The sequence below is a fragment of the Bos javanicus genome, chromosome 5, assembly GCF_032452875.1.
Source record: "Bos javanicus breed banteng chromosome 5, ARS-OSU_banteng_1.0, whole genome shotgun sequence".
In the NCBI taxonomy this organism is placed as follows: Eukaryota; Metazoa; Chordata; class Mammalia; order Artiodactyla; family Bovidae; genus Bos; species Bos javanicus.
The window spans coordinates 100399814-100417026 of record NC_083872.1 but is presented as its reverse complement, the minus strand read 5'-3'; the positions used below and the strand labels follow the sequence as shown (position 1 = coordinate 100417026).

Here is a 17213-nt window from a genome sequence, read left to right as displayed (position 1 = left end):
GTTATGTATGTGGTCAACTGATTATTTTCACTAAGATACGAAGGTGATTCAGTGAAGACAGCATATTAATTTCTAAAGCTGGCTATCACTATGGCAAAAAAATGAATTTGTATCCATGCTTTGCACCATAGAAAATAGCTAACAAAAAAAACAGCCCCACAACAAAATCTCACAATGGGCCACAGACTTAAAGGTAAAATCTGAAATGATGAAACTTCAAAAACAACATAAAGGAGAAAATCTTTACAATTTGGGGGCGAAAAATATTTTCTAGCTACAACAACAAAGTGAAGTGAAAGTGTGGTTGTTCAGTCATGTCTGACTCTTTGTGAGTCCATGAACTGTAGCCCACCAGGCTCCTCTGTCCTTGGAATTCTCTAGGCAAGAATCCTGGAGTGGATTGCCATTCCCTTCTCCAGGGGATCTTCCCAACCCAGGGGTCAAACACAGGTCTCCTGCAATGCAGGCAGATTCTTTACCATCTGAGCCACCAGGGAAGCCCATAACAGCAAAAACATGATCCAAAAATAACAAAATAAATAAAAAGCTAGACAATGAAAATGAAGAACTTCCACAAATCAAACACTAGGAAAAAAATATTTGCCATTCACGTAATTGATATAACATGTCTGATATTCAGACTATCTCTCTCAACAGGAACTCTCAACACTATAAATAAAGTATTACAAAATAGGCCAAAGATTGGCACTGACACTATCAAAGAAGTTATACAAATGTCAGATAAGCACAAGAAAAGATAGCCAACAAGGGACACCCCTACATAACTATTAGAATGTAAAAAAAAAAAAAAAAAAAGAAACAGAAAGACGTATATCAGTCTTGCTGAAGATACCAAACAAACAAAACTCTTTTTTCCCCAATTTTATTAGGATATAATTTACACATGGCATTGTGGAAGCTTAAGGTATACAGTATAATGATTTGACTCACATATATTATGAAATGATTAGTGCAGTAAATTTAGTTATCCATCATATCATATAGATACGAAAAAAGGAAAACAATTGCTTGTGAGGAGAACTCTTGGAATTTGCTCCATTAACAACTTTCAATTGTACCACACAGCAGTATTAACTATAGTCATTGTGTTGTACATTAGATCCTCAGGACAATAACTATATGGTATAACTGGAAGTTTTTACTTTCTGACCACCTCATTCTATATCCTCTCTTCTTGGACTCTTGATCTGGGCTTGTGGATGTATACCTATCCTGGTATCAAGTCAAAACTATTTTTATTATTATGGCTTTAGAGTAAGTCTTGTTATTGAAGACTGTAATTTCTGCAAATATTCTTCTTTTTCAATATTATGTTGGCTATTCTAAATCTTATGCATTTCTGTATTAATCTTACTATTAGCACATCACTTTTTAAAAATCCCTCTGAAAAATTCAGGGATTGTATTGAATCTAGAGGCAAATTTAGGAAAGTTGACATACCCCAAATATGAACTTTTCTAATCCAAGTATGTAGTTATCTCTCCACTTATTGAGGTTTTCTTTAATTTTGTCAGCAACCCCTACATTCTTGATTTCCAGGGAAGCAGATTCTGAAGTCAAGATTAGTATGATGGAGGTTTATCAGGGACATCCTTGGTGTGTCCACTTGTGGAAAAAAACAGAAGAAAGCAGAACTGGAGAGAGGGAAGTTGGAGCTCTGAGGCTGGAATAGAGCTTCTGAGTTTTCCCCGATTAGGCCAAGGCATCAAGGCCTTCACATCTCCACATCGCAGAAACGAGCTGCTCTGGGAAGGGAATATAACCTTGACTGAGTTCATTCCCTTCAACAGAGGCAAGGGCTCACATTTGATAGCTGGATGCTGATAGCTCTCCCAGCAACTAGGAGAATAAGCCCTTCAGTCCTGAAGAGAAATCTGTATATCATGTCATAGGGTCCAGTACAATTTAACTTTCTTCAGCCTAGATGTATTTCTTCATGGAAATGAAGCAAGTTGAGGTTAAAGGTATGTCTCTTCTCTTGGAATAAACTTGTAAGTGGAAGGTGTGTGGCATTAATTCTAGCTCCCGACCCTGCAGCTGAGCTCAGAGTCACAACTGACACTCATTGTCTCTCTCTCCTATTTTTAAAGAAAAATTTTCAACTATTTATTTTATATTGGAGTATAGCTGATTAACAATGTTATGATAGTTTCAGGTGAACAGCAAAGGGACTTGGCTACTCTTCTCGCTCTCCACACATCTGCTGATCTTAGTCACCTTCGCCTACCAGGGGTTTGAACCCATCACACCATTCTCAAGCTGAGACTGCAGAATTTGCCTTTATACCATCAAAATAGAGGATGGATTATAAATATGTCCTCAAATGGCATAACTGGATGCCAAATGTCTTTCTTTCTGTTCCCCTGTGGTGTAAAAACAGCCCCGTCTTCTGTTGGACAGAGTAAATAGCTCATCCTGATTCATCTAAAGAGATGTTGTGCCCCTTGGTGGAAGCTTTTGTTCTTTACAGACAAGATTTTCTTAAACCCAGAGTTACTCTGACAGAAGGCATGCATCTCCCAAGTTAGTTACTGGAAATGATGGTAAGAAGGGTCACTCCTGCCTCTCCCTTTGGTTTCCAGACCCATGTATTCTATCTGTTGAAGACACAGTACCATATAAAGGTTATTGGTTTAAAGGATACATTATAACTTGGAAGATGGCATCATGTTGTAGTATTAACTCTTGAGATGGATCTCCAACTGTGCTTTCAATGGACCTTTAGCCTTCCATTGCTCTGTCTGACTTGAAGCTGTGTGTTGATTCTGTTTTTATGTAACTAGTGGATCCCATGGTCAATCCTCCATTCCCTTATCTGAATGCTAGAGAGCATCAGACATGATGTTATGTAAGGTCCTATTCCAGTTTGTGGATAATGGTTCTGGATGAACCCTATGGACAGGACAAGAATTCCATACCCAAATATGCATCTATTCCTGTCAAAGCTCTTTCCATTGTGAAATGGGTATATATTAGCTAATTTGGCAGCAAACAGCTTATAGTTTTCTTTAAGGCATGACAGTGGAGTCCTGGCCCTTGCTATGCTATTACCAGTTGCTGGATTTACAGATCTTTAGAAGGAAGTGTAACTTTAGGTGAGGTATTAGGATCACACTGCATATAATATTTACATATAGAGGTTTTCCACATTTTAATCTTTATTATTACTATGTTTTTGGATGCTATTATTAATGGTATTGCTTTTGTAAATTTTATTTTGCACTACTTATTGCTAATATATAGAATTATGATGATGTGCATGAATTGGGAATATACTATATATAATTTATCACTGAGCTTGCTAAATTAATAGTTTATAAATTATATTGGTCTATGTAAATAATTAAATGATCTACAAATAAAATCTTATTTCTGTCTCTTTTTTAATATTTTTAATCTCTTTCTTGCTTTATTTCACTTTCAGGCCCTCCAATAGACAGTAGAAGTTGTTGAATAAAATAACCGATAATTTCTATATTCTTCCAGGATTCAGAAGAAAAACTTTTACTCTTTTACTAGAAATATGTTAAGCTTAGGGGTTTCTGTTGCTGCTTTTGTTAGTTTTTGTTTTGTTTTTCTTTAATGTTAACATTCTTTATCAGATTAGAGATATCTTCTGCTTCTAGTTTTTTAAGAGATTTGGTGTTGAACTTTATCTAACATTTTTTCTATATCTATTGAAATGGCACTGTATTCTCTCTTTTATTTTTTTTTCCTCAAAAGTAAGTAAATCAACCTGTATTGTCCTAATTGGTCATGATGGTATTATCTTCTTTGTATATTCCAAGATTTCATTTTCATTGATTTTCTGTAAAGTTTATATTTACCTTATTTCTGGAGAAGCAAGAAAAATTAGCTTCTGTTTTCTGTGTGTGCTCAGTGGTGTCTGACTTTTTGTGACCCCATGGACTGCAGCCCATCAGGCTCCTCTGTCCACTGGAATTATCCAGGCAAGAATACTGGCGTGGGTTGCCATTTCCTCCATCGGTTTTCTGTATTCTCACCCAAAATACTGTATTTATGTTCAGCAGTATCTGGATTGAGTGAATGAAATATAAAATATAACTATGACGTTAGGCTCCATTCACTCAGCAAATGAAGAGAAAGAAGAAAGTTTGAAAATGTAAATTGTTAGGAGGGAGGCAGAAATGTAGTTGTACTGTATCTTTATTCTATAGATGTGGTCAATAAGATGTATGGTCCCCAAAGTGTCCTTTAAGTGCAAGATAATACTTGGGACAAAATAAGTGCACTATTTTCTTCCATCCAATATTTCACTCATTAGTATACTCTCAGTCTTCACTGGTTGGGCAAGCTTCTCACATATAATATTTTTAGTTTCAGTGCACTTAATATAATAAAAGTTTGCATAATATACATATCCACAATACATCTGATCATTTATGACACTTGTATTTCTTGTAAACCTGAAAGAGAAAATAAAGAATTACACTTGGCAAGTCAAACATTTGAAACACAGTCCCAGAAAAAAAAATCACTTTTCCAACATATCACTTCTCCTATGGTCTGTGTTGTCTAAAATGAATTTTAATTATTATTTAGAATGGCAAGTGTCCAAGTTACTTATTTTTATGGACAAATGTGCAATGCCACACACTGCCTGATTTCTCTCAGGCTTTTCTAGTTTCTCACAGCTGGAGTATTTGTTGTCCTTTTCTTCCAGACCTAGCACCTCCCTTCCACAGCACCTAGAATGAATAAAGTAATGCAATTCCATTAGATTCTTCAGGAAAACTGGACAAGTAATAAATTTTGAGGCTGTCCTCCTCAAATATTTTTCATAATCACCAAAATCAGAAATTAACCTCATCTGTGATACCTTAAGCTCAGCATCATCTCCAAGTGACATTTCCCTCAGCCATTTTCCAGAAATTTTACGATGAAGCCCTGAATGACTGCCAGGTCCTAACACAAGATGACTGTTGAGAGACTAGAGATCAAAGACAAACTTGTAAACTGAATACATTATCTTCGGGAAAAAAATGTAGCATCACCACTTGGATTAATAACTAACAATTATTAATAAATAAGTTCCTCAAATAACTTTAATTTTCTATTTGAAGTAGCATAACACAGATTATATTAATCCTAGCTAATTTCCAGGAACAAATCCCAAAATAACATCAAAGATTAAAAAAAAATTACATATATTATATGTACATGATACATATAAAAGTGTATTATATACATATACTAGGATATATTTCTATTTCTATATTATTTCTTGTGATTTGAAATAGCCACTGCATTTTCCATCCCATTATAGTTTACTTTCCCATTAGCAATAATTACAAATAAACACAAGGAAACTCTAGCTTTTGAAACAAGATTACATCTATACTGTCCCTTTATGCTCACACTACCTTTACTTCTAGAATTTCACTCCAAATGAGACCTTTAGAATATACATCTTTCTCTCCTTTGTGCAAATCGTATCCCCTGTTCAGAGGAGGGCATGGCAACCCAGTCCAGTATTCTTGCCTGAAGAATTCCCATGGATGGAGGAGCCTGGCGGGCTAGAGTCCATGGGATCACAAAGAGTTGGACAGGACTGAGCAACTAAGCATATCCCCTGTTCTGTGCTATTATTGCAGACTGACAAAGATGGAGCTGCAGTATCTTTCTGACCCATATTCCTACCATACTATTTCTATCTGATGGAAAAAAACAAGCAGGACACAACAAAACAATAATCAAAACACAACCAAAGATTCTATTTGCTGCCTTGCCCAACGTCATGTATATGGAGGAATCTCGGGGTTTAGATTCAGAGTGTCAGCACCCCAGCACATATGTATGGAGCTCACTCCAGCTTCATGTGTCCTCAACAAACAAATCTGTACAAAATTGTGAGATTGTAAGGGTATCCAGTGGGCTTCCCCGATGGCTCAGTGATAAAGAATCCACCTGCCATGCAGGTGACCTGGGTTCAATGCCTGAGTTGGGAAAATCCCCTGGAGTAGTGCATGGGAACCCACTCCAGTATCCTTGCCTGGGAAATCCAGGAGCCTGGCAGACTACTGTCCATGGGGTCACAAAGAGTCAGACACAACTTAGCAACTAAACAACATCTAGCAGTTTGAGGCTGTTGTTTCTTTCTTTAGTTGAATCCTGCCTGCTTCCTAAATTTAAGGAATTATAAAACACAAATGAATTTTGGCATTCTTTTTATATACGCCTTGACCCCACCCCATTATAAGCAGAACAAATACAACATATGAGTCCACTTATACTGGCATATTTATAACCAATTTCTTACTATGTTGTGCAACAAAATATTTTTTTATATCATGCCCATGTTCAGTTTATTCTCTTTACCAGAAGTGCTCTTCTAGTCAATCTCTAAATTTTTTATTCAAAAATGTCTACTTCAAATTTCAGTTATAACATAAATTTCAAAGATAAAATCTATTTTTTGTTATTCTGAGTATTATTACTGAAGCATTTACACATTTTATTCTTTTCATCTGTTAAATTAATTTGTCTGTGCATCCTCTTTCACTTGTTTTAGAATCCTAGCATTGCACAATTTTAAGTACATATTCAAGCCCAGTGAATTGTGTTGGCTTCTATAGTTTTCTTAGATAAAAGCATTATTCACAGAAATCCTTCCTTATTTGGCTTGTAGTTGTCAAGATAATGGGAAGCCCTTTGCAATAATTTTCTCATTATTAAACACATCATAGAAGTCTGATGGAAAGGGTTCTTTGAGGATACAATTTCAGTAGAAGCTACAGTGCCCCTGAGAAAATTCACCTTTACTGAAACCAGCTATTAAAATTCAACAAGAATAAAGACTTACCAGTTGAGGGGGAAAATTGTATCCAAGTTTCCATATTTTGTGTTATCTTTCCTGGGAGATAATCTCAACCAATAGTTATTTAACTTCAGAGATTTTATAAATTCCTATAGGAAACAAAGGTGGCTTTTAAAATCATTGTCTCCCTTTTCTGTAAATTACCTCACAGTGTAATTTCTTACAAATTACTATGTCAAGGTGACATCTTTGACACTTTTCTACTATTTTCTATGCCATCAAAAAAAAACTGAGACAGAGTGCCCCTTACTGAGAGATGTCTTTCAACATTTATATCTCAGTTATTATCTGGGGGTGAAGAGATGGTTCATCGTCAAAAAACCCAAGTTAAGAGAAACATGAGTATGAGAAAAATGTAATAAGGTCAGAGGAGAATGGTTATAGACTAGAATTCAAATCCAGTTCAGAGATATGTAGCCAAAGTAATAGTTTTTTTTTTTTCTTTTCTTTTCTTATATGCCAGTCATTTGGTAAGCAAATAACTATGAATGGATCATTTGAAAATAATAAGACTAGGCAGAAACTAGATTGATTTCCCCCCTTTTATAAAGAAGAAAAAGAATTCTGACAGTAAGGAAGCTGAGACTTTTGAAAAAAATATATTTTTGTTTTAAAATAAATATGGGATTACTATCTGAAAAACCACAAATGCCAATGAATAAGTAAACTCTAGAGAGTTGTTGTTGTTGTTATTGTTTAGTTGCTAAGTAATGCCCTACACTTTTGCGACTCCACAGACTATAGCCCACCAGGTTCCTCTGTCCATGGAGTTCTCCAGGCAAGAATGAATACAAGAGTGGATTGCCATTCCTACTCTAGGGGATCTTTTCCACTCAGGGGTCAAACCCACATCTGCATTGGCAGGTGGAGTCTTTACTGCTGAGCCACCAGGGAAGTCCAAATGTGTGTGTGTGTGTGTGTGTGTGTGTGTGTGTGTGTGTTTGTTAGTCGCTCAGTTGTGTCCAGGTCTTTGAGACCCCATGAACTATAGCCCACCAGACTCCTCTTTCCATGGGATTCTTTATATTCTCCAAAATATAGAGATATAATTTAAATATTAGAAAAAAATAAGATAAATAAATAACTAAATCTTTCAGAGAATTCCCTTTTCCTGGGACCCAGGAACTCAGTGCAATATATCTGCTTGGCACTTGCCTTTGCCATCTCTCTTTTATTTACTTATTTGGCCCTGATGTGCCACACAACTTGTGGAATCTTAGTTCCCCAACCAAGGATTGAACCTGGGACCATAGCAGTGAAGGAGCCAAGTCTTTAAACTACTGGACCTCCAGGGGATTCCCGTTTGCCACCTAATCTTAATTCTTTTGTTCAGTTGCTCAGTCACATCTGACTCTTTGTGATCCCATGGACTGCAGCACACCAGGCCTTCCTGTCCTTTGCTATCTCCCAGAGTTTGTTTAAACTCATGTCCATCAAGTAGGTGATGCCATCCAACCATCTCATCCTGTCTTTCCCTTCTCCTCCTGCCTTCAATCTTTCCCAGCATCAGGGTCTTTTCTAATGAGTTGGCTCTTTGCATCAGGTGGCCAAAGTATTGGAGCTTCCACCTCAGCATCAATCCTTCCAATGAATATTCAGGGTTGGTTTCCTTGAGGTTTGACTTGTTGGATCACCTTGCAGTCCAAGCGACTCTCAAGTCTTCAACACCACAGTTCGAAAGCATCATTATTCTAGTATATGTAGCCTTTTCCTCTTAGTTAAAAAAATGCAAATGCAAAAGGGTGGAAACGGTGAACCTCCTTCTGTGTGATTTTACAGAATTGGTAAAACTCAGAAATAATTACAAATCTTCTGTTTTTAGATAAATGCTCAAACCTATGTCCTGAGAATTGATTCTAAAGTTCTAGTTTGGAAATATTCACAGACCTAAAGATTCTGGGGACTCCACATCTACCATCTGCCCATCAGCCTCTGAGAATCCACTGATGCTAAGGTGCTAAGCTAAAGTTTCACATGGCCTGTCTTGACTCGGTATCGTGATATGAGTATACTAAGTTCCGTTCACCTCATACCCCAACTAAAATAAGCCAGATTCATGTCTGGACTAATACAAATCTTCCCCAACATGTCTTCCCCCTCTATTCTATGTTGGGGAAAGTGACTTCTTCCCTTACAGGCAGAGATCCATGTGATCTTACCAACACACTTTTGCTTTTAATCGTCAACAGGCTGGCATTGTAGTCAGAACAAATCTCATCACTCTTTTGCCACGTTTCCTGACGTTGGTAGGCATGTAGAAGGTAGCATTTGTCATCATGCCACATCCACTCCTCTGGACAAGGTTTACATTTGTGCTCTGGAAGAAGAGCATACTTTCGTTTGGTTGTGTAGATATCTTCATAATTCTTATTATTCCCATTGTCCTCTCAGTTTAAAAAAATAAAGCATATTTACTTGTCTTTCTTCTTCTAACACCAAAAGTGAAGAAAATAAATCTTGTATTCCAGGCTCCCATATACAACCACAATGTGTCCGAAACATAATTTGAACACATTTGAAATTAAACACTTGGATTTCAGTCTATTTTCCAGTCTCAGGAGCCCTGATTAGCAACTAATTAATCTTCTTCTTTCACTTTGTCATTTTGTGTATTTCTACATGGCAATAAAGGCCAATCACAAGACATACTGCCTTTTCCAACTAGAGCATTTCCAGCTCTTTGACTTTTTGAATATTCGGGAGACTTCTTAAGATGACAATATGTTTTAGTTATAATAACTATAGAAACTGTTAGAGATATTAAAAGACTAATGCCTCCCAATTCCAAAGGTAAGACTAAACTTGAATTTTTTTTTCTATTAACTCTTATCAAACATTGAGTGACATTTAGGAACAAGGTCATCTATAAAAAGGTGATATATCTTCTATTGCTCTTCTTTTTAAAAAACATAAAGAGGTGATCTGATTTCCCTGGTGGTCCAATGTTTAAGAATCCAACTTCAAATGCTGGAGACATGGGTTCAATTCCTGGTCCTGGAAGATTCCATATGCCATGGATCAGCTAAGCCCGTGCACCAACTACTGAAGCCCAGGCTCCACAATAAGAAGCCACTGCAGTGAGAAGCCTATGCACCACAACTAGAGTCTAGCCCCTGTTTGTCACAACTAGAGAAAGACTGCACACAGCAGCAAAGACTCAGTGTAGCCAAAAATCATATAGTGCTCAGATGTGCCTTATGCATGCTCAGCTGTGTCTGACTTTTGCAACCCCATGGACTGTAGCCTGCCAGGCTCTTCTGTCCATGGGATTTTCCCCACAAGAATGCTGGAGTGGGTTGCCATTTTCTCTTCAGGGGATCTTCTCTACCCAGGGATGGAATTCACACTTCCTGCATTGCAGGTGGATTCTTTGCCACTGAACCCCACAGGAAAATAAATTAAAGAGGTGATCTATCCTTTCCTCTCTATATTCTATTGACTTCCATGCCCAAAATAGTAGTGGTAAACGTCAGAATATAGAAACTGCAGACCATCTTATTCAGTAAGTATCATCTCCTGATAATTTGGGAATTATAGTTATTTTTCTGTTTTTCTTCTAACTGCACAGAAACATCAATGGGTCTTCAATCACCCACATTTAATTCTTTCTTCCAAATAATAGTTTCCTGGGAAAGGCTGCTAGCTTTTGGTGAAGTGATCAAGTGACTCCAAGGTTTAGTTCATTGTCTAATAAATAATTCAGAAAGAAATAATGGATTACCTTTGTTTTTTGTATATAACTCACGACATAATTTGGTGGCTATTTCTTCAAGTTTGATAGAAAGGTTCCTGATTTTCTGGGAACTATTTGTGTTCTGCATGAGTTGTAGAGACAGATTTCTTTGAAGTTCTTCTTTGAAATTTTGTAGCTTATTCAATTTTTCCATGCCTGTCTTCAAAGTTTTTAAATCTGATATGTGAATGTCACATTTGAAGAAAAGAGAAATGATAAAAACAAAACAAACAAACAAACAAAAAAACTGCAGTCTCTCAGTACAACCATCATCTCCTTTCCGCTGAATTAAGAACATTAAATGTCTAGGGAAGCAGTTATTTCACAGAAGTAAGGGAAAGAGACTGAATACATATGACCCTATTTAGAGGACAAGAATAGAGGCGCAGATATAGAGAACAGACTTGTGGGCACACCTGGGGAAGGAAAGGGTGGGATGAATTGAGAGAGTAGCATTGAAACATATACATTCCCATATGTAAAATAAACAGGTATTTACATATAAGTGCTATATATAACATGGGGAACTCAACCGATGCTCTGTGCTAACCTAGAGGGGAGGGATGAGGCATTGGAAGGGAGGTTCAAGACGGAGGGGATATATGCATACATATAGCTGATTCACCCTGTTGTATAGCAGAAACCAACATAATATTGTAAAACAAGTATCCTCCAATTAAAAATAAAATTTTACATTTAAAAAATTTTTAATTGTAAAATTTTAGAAAGAGAGTAAGTACCATGTTGTAACTGCCTAGTTTTAAGTCCCTTTGTGGACATATCACCTATTCCAAGGCTTCGATTTAAAGAGCAAAACTCACTTCTAAGTGTTTTCCCTGGCAGTAAAAACATAGGGAATACATACATATGGCTCCAAAGACTCCCAGGCCAATCAGCAGCAGAAGGCACAGAAGAGTCAGAGCCAAGGCTCCTTGACGCCATACGTGGGAAGGAACAGGTGGGTCTGTGGGAAGCAAAATTAGTAAAGACACTTAGAACGGTGTACATTTTAATTCGATTCATGTGTTCATTTATGTTGTCTTTATTTCTTTCCTCATAGGTCTGTGGTAAAGGAATGTGTTTTGCTAGAAACTCAAAGGCATTTAAAAATAACTTTTTAAAGACCAAGTAAGTCAAGAAGAAGTCAAAAAACATTTTGTTAATTGTTTTGCATGCAAACTGGTTTTCAAAGCAGAAGCTTGGGATTGGTAGGCTGATTCAAGAAACAGAAGCAAAAATGGGGATGAAAAACCAGTGAGAAGGTACTGACCTAAAGGGGAAAGAAAGGGCTTCCCAGGTGGCCAAATGGTAAAAACTCTGCCTGCCGAGCAGGAGATGCATGAGGAGTCATGATTCAATCCCTGGGTTGAGACAATCCCCTGGAGAAGGAGATGGCAGCCCACTCCAGTATACTTGCCTGGGAAATACCATGGTCAGAGGAGCCTGGTGGCTACAGTCCACGGGGTCAAAAAAGAGTCAGACATGACTGAGTGACTAAACAACAACAAAGGGGAAAGGAAATCCAAAAAAGGACCATATGTACATGCATTTCTGATTCACTTTGCTTTACACCTGAAACTAACACCACAGTGGAAGCAATTTCACTCCAATAAAAATAAATAGTAAATCTATGAAAAAGAGAAAGAAAAAGAAGTGAGAAGACCAATTAATCTGAAAAAGATATATCTTGTCTGTACAAAACTGGGGAAACTGAGCAGCAAGCGGCTAACAGCAAGGTCAATTTAAGCATTCCTTCCTTGAGTTGACAAATGTGGGGTATCAGAGAAAATAATTTCCTTTGTCTATGTTTTCCCCAGAAAATACTGAGAGTTTGGCTGTGGAACATACATGAGAAAGTGTCCCTGTAATGTCCTGGGTGTTCTCCCATCAGCCAGTTCTTAGGTCAGACTGAATAGTTTCCTCAGAATTTTTTCATGCTTTGAGCAGCAAACTTTGATTGAATATTTCTTTTTTGTTGAACTGTGAACACTTGTTGAAAAGATCATTTCCCTATTAAAAAAAAACTCAAGAAATTATAAACTTTATATTATAAATTAATTGCTATTAAATTACTATGTGATTTAAATAATCATTACTTGTATAAATGGATACTAGATATTTCTTGAAAATATAATTCAGAGATTACATAACCTTACTATACTTACTATACTGTACCTATGTCCTTCATATCACAGTTGGTGATACCATGATACTGTGAAATAGAGAGAGAATTGAAAATGAAATGTGAAACAATGTTTTTAGACCTTGGACAATAGTTAACAGTGAAAGGATTACATAGTCAAGATCATTTCTAAGGTCAGAAACATGACTTCAAGTGCTATTATTTTTACATGCTTTTTCTAATTTATTTATATATTCAGTTAATCAATAGTTATTGAATATATCTGGACACTGGACAGTAGTCTGGATACTAACAATACAAAAGTGAGCAAGACATACCAGCCCCTGCTTTCACAGGAGACAAATTTTAATTATGAGAGAGCTGAGAGATATCTCTAACTGTTAAACGGTATGCATAGGTTTGAAACTGAGCTATATTATAAAGAGCATTTAGTTCAGAACTTATGGCCACTGGGAATGAAAAATCAGTGCAAAGAAATTGCAGATAGCAAGGACACCTAATTCAAAGACTCTAATTTGGAGAAAAGTTTTACCTGTTTGAAAAAAACAGAAAAGATTCAGAGTGGCTAAAGAATTGTGGCCAAGGTGAGAAATGATGTTCAGTTCAGTTCAGTTGCCCAGTCGTGTCCGACTCTTTGTGACCCCATGAATCGCAGCATGCCAGGCCTCCCTGTCCATCACCAACTCCCGGAGTTCACTCAAACTCATGTCCATTGAGTCGGTGATGCTATCCAGCCATCTCATCCTCTGTCGTCCCCTTCTCCTCCTACCCCCAATCCCTCCCAGCATCAGAGTCTTTTCCAATGAGTCAACTCTTCGCATGAGATGGCCAAAGTACTGGAGTTTCAGCTTTAGCATCATTCCTTCCAAAGAACACCCAGGACTGATCTCCTTTAGATTGGACTGGTTGGATCTCCTTGCAGTCCAAGGGACTCTCAAGAGTCTTCTCCAACACCACAGTTCAAAAGCATCAGTTCTTCAGCACTCAGCTTTCTTCACAGTCCAACTCTCACATCCATACATGACCACTGGAAAAACCATAGCCTTGACTAGCCGGACCTTTGTTGGCAAAGTAATGTCTCTGCTTTTGAATATACTATCTAGGTTGGTCATAACTTTCCTTCCAAGGAGTAAGCATCTTTTAATTTCATGGCTGCAGTCACCATCTGCAGTGATTTTGGAGCCCCCAAAATAAAGCCTGACACTGTTTCCAAGAGAAATGATATTAGAAGTGGTCAAAGGAGAAGTCAGGAGACAGATTAGAGCAGAGATGTGACTGTCACAATGGGTCAGGGATGAGGTCATCCATGACTGAAACAAGGATAATCCGCATGGAACACTGAGAGCAGAAACCTAGTAGAGTTAGATGAGAAGAGAGAGAGGGATAACTAGGAGTCTGTGACCAAAGACAATGGGTTCAACAAGTTGAGTTGTGGAAGGAGATGAAGAAATGGAGGGAAAATGGAGAGACTTAAGTGGTCAAGTGAGGATTATTTTTTGTTAAAATAGGGGTAGTATATGGCAACCCACTCCAGTACTCTTGTCTGGACAATCCCATGGACAGAGGAGCCAGGTGGGCTACAGTTCAGGGGTTGCAAAGAGTTGGAGACAGCTTAGTGACTAAACCACCATGGCCACCAAAAAGTATGTCGCTGTACCAGAAAGGGGTAATGAACTAAAGGAAGGAGAGAGAATAATAAAGCAAGAGAGAAAGTTGAAAATTGTTGAAGAAATGTGTTTGAGAAGGATACTTGGATTGAAATTTAGAACCAAATGAAAAGATTTGGTTTTTGATGAGTGAAACAGGATATTGTAAATATCATCTAGAAGTGAAACAGAGAGTATGAGTCAAAATAAAGCAGAATAGAAATTTTTGTAGTAGAAAGAAAAGGGATAGAATGAAATAGAAGCAAAGCTTGTCAAATGAAATGGACATCCCCAGTGGGTTAGCGATAAAGAATCTGCTTGCAATGCAGGAGACACAGGAGATATGGGTTCAACTCCTGGGTCAGGAAGATTCCCTGGAGAAGGAAATGGCAACCCACTTCACTCTTCTTACCTGGGAAAATCCCATGAACAGAGGAGCCTGGTGGGTTACAGCCCATAGAGTTGCACAGAGGCTACAAAGTTGGACAATACTGAACACACATATACATATATTGGCAAATGAGAGTAAGCTGGGTTTGAGAGTTTGTGCATTTTTATGTGGCAATGTTCAGCTGCTCAGATGGGGCACAAAGTGGGTAGATATTTAAGAACTGGAATTTTTCAAGGAAAAAGCACAGGGAGGGAGCATATGAGACTAAGGGATAGATGTTAAATAATACAAAGTTTATATTATACAGTATAAACTTTAAGCTGAATAATGAGAAACTTAGACAAAATTGAGAAAGCCAACAAGACATGGATTCAAGATTTTTTTGGAGTCAAAGAATTTCTGAAGTGGAAATTTAGAATAAGGACAATTAGTAGGACAGAAAATGAGATAGAATGTGATGAGATATGTTAAGAGCAATTATGGTATATTAAGTTCATGATATGTTCCATTCCTCTCAAACCATATAAAAGGAGAAATACCAACAAGGAAGTTGGCAGAAAGTATTGTAAAATCCTTAACTTCCTGTCCTTAAAAAAAAAAGTTTGTATTAGAGGAAAAGGCCACAGAATTAAGGTGTTATCCCTTCTCAGGATTTACAATGCTAATGATAAATGGACCCAAGATTCAACAATGAAAATGCTGTTCACAATAAAGTTAGAACTTCAAAGAATGCTACATTTTGGGGAGAGGGAGAACACTTAAAGACTATATGAGAAGTTTTCTATTGGTTCTGTCTCCTAATTTCACTGCTTCTACCAACTTTTCGTGTTATCCATATCTACTGTTTAATTTATGCACACTGATTTTAAGTTTGCATATTCTGGGACAGATTTCATCCAAAAGACAAAAAGCCAGGAGGTAGAAGCTACATACAATTGGAGAAATACATAATTGTGAATAAGATGGAAATTACAGTATAGGAAGTAAACACAAGTAGTCCATTTATCTCATAAATAAATTAGGATTAAAAAATATCAAACTTCCTGGCATAGGATGGATTTGAATGTGTCTCTTCTGATATTTCTTTATCTCTTTTCTTCCTTTAATACTTGATGTATCCTTTCATTTAATTTAACCCCTTCTATTATTTTACTAAATTGGGAAAAGATCTCCAAAAGAAGTAGAAACAATTTTAGAGATTAATATAGGCTCAGTTTGGTAAAAAAAAAAAATTTCAAATGAAATCCTCTAAAGTTCCTCTCTGTCTCTCTCTCTGTCTCTCTGGTATCTTGTGCCCCAAACACACACACATACACACTAGCATTTATTTAGAAAAAGAAGGTACAAAGCCTTGACTTTCTTGGACAGCACATGTTCATTGTTCCATAGTTTCCTTTCATGGGGGAAAAATGTTTCACAATCCAGTCATATGAAAATATTATCCTATCATAATTATCTTGATTATGATATGAAAAAAAAAAAAACCCAGAAAATTTGTAAAAGATTAAGTGTCCAGTACCTTGATCATTGCCTTAAAAAAACTTTACAGTCATTTTGTATGGACATTTTTGGTAGTTTGGATAAAATTAAGATGCTTAATTAAAAATTCAAATAGAGAAATCATTGCCAATTCACTAACATCCAAGTGGAACCTACTCTTAACGCTTCTGCCACTTTGTACACCCTGACCACCTTACAACACATCTATAGCTCAAAATCTTACCTTCTTTCTCAAATTTGTCAAACTTCTGGATATTTTCTGTCTGACTGGAGTCCTGGAATTTTAGATCTGCATAAGTAACTTCTTCAGACATTGATGTTATGCAAAGAAAGCCCAACAAACTGGAAAAAAGGAGAGGACAAAGTAATAGAGTTGGATAATAAACAGCTGTGATTTCGATCTCTGTTTATAAGCCAAAGTTTAAACATATCTTTAAACTTCTGTTTTTTAAATCCACAGTACCAGTCACTCACAGCTCCGGAAATGAGCTGCTATACGTGACCTCAGAGAAGAACAGAGAGCATTTTTCTTCCTCTTGTCTCTTCCCTTTCTCATTTCTCTGAATCTACGGACCACAGAAAGTGTTTTTTAAAATTGTGTTTGGGTATTATTAGTATTGTGCAAAGGGGCACAAGTTAACATGGTGCAAATATAACATGGAGTTTCTTGGAGAAAATCTCTCAAGGAAAAAAAATAACAGAAAGGACACGGCCCTCAAACTCTCACTAGTGTACAGCAGTGACTTGGCATAGATATTCTGTATGTGTCTTGGCAGAGGTCTTGATAGAGAGATTTGCTTAGCTGGGAGATCACACATGCACAGAGAGAGGGAGAGCAAAGCCCCACCCCAGGACTTCCCTGCTAGTCCAGTGGTTAAGAATCCACCTTCCAACACAGGGGACATGGGTTCAATACCTGGTTGGAGAACTAAAGTCCCACA

General features: G+C 37.1%; 2 protein-coding genes across 7 annotated transcripts in view; both read right to left on the bottom strand.

Annotated features, from left to right (window-relative positions):
* Nucleotides 1–3936, bottom strand: part of LOC133248146 (C-type lectin domain family 12 member B-like) — a 36121-nt gene extending 32185 nt beyond the window's left edge. For all 3 annotated transcript variants that reach the window (XM_061417920.1, XM_061417922.1, XM_061417923.1), the window contains exon 1: nt 3849–3936. The gene's annotated coding sequence lies outside the window, so the exon portion shown is untranslated. The remainder of the gene's footprint in view (nt 1–3848) is intronic.
* On the bottom strand, nt 868–16717 carry LOC133248144 (C-type lectin domain family 12 member A-like). 4 transcript variants are annotated; one of them, XR_009736624.1, is made up of 7 exons: nt 16496–16717; nt 11458–11556; nt 10581–10769; nt 9019–9176; nt 6845–6948; nt 4182–4448; nt 868–4055 (listed from the first exon to the last, which is right to left on the bottom strand). XR_009736624.1 is itself a non-coding variant. In XM_061417919.1 (7 exons), the coding sequence occupies exons 2-7, from the start codon at nt 12478–12480 to the stop codon at nt 4274–4276; spliced, it is 765 nt and encodes a 254-aa protein (XP_061273903.1). In that variant the 5' UTR covers nt 12481–12602; nt 16496–16582; the 3' UTR covers nt 868–4273. The 4 variants fall into 4 exon arrangements, 3 of the variants coding, with proteins under 3 accessions (XP_061273903.1, XP_061273901.1, XP_061273902.1); XM_061417919.1 differs by adding an exon at nt 12441–12602 and having other exon boundaries at nt 868–4448; nt 16496–16582; XM_061417917.1 differs by having other exon boundaries at nt 868–4448.
* Between the last annotated feature and the right edge of the window lie 496 nt (nt 16718–17213).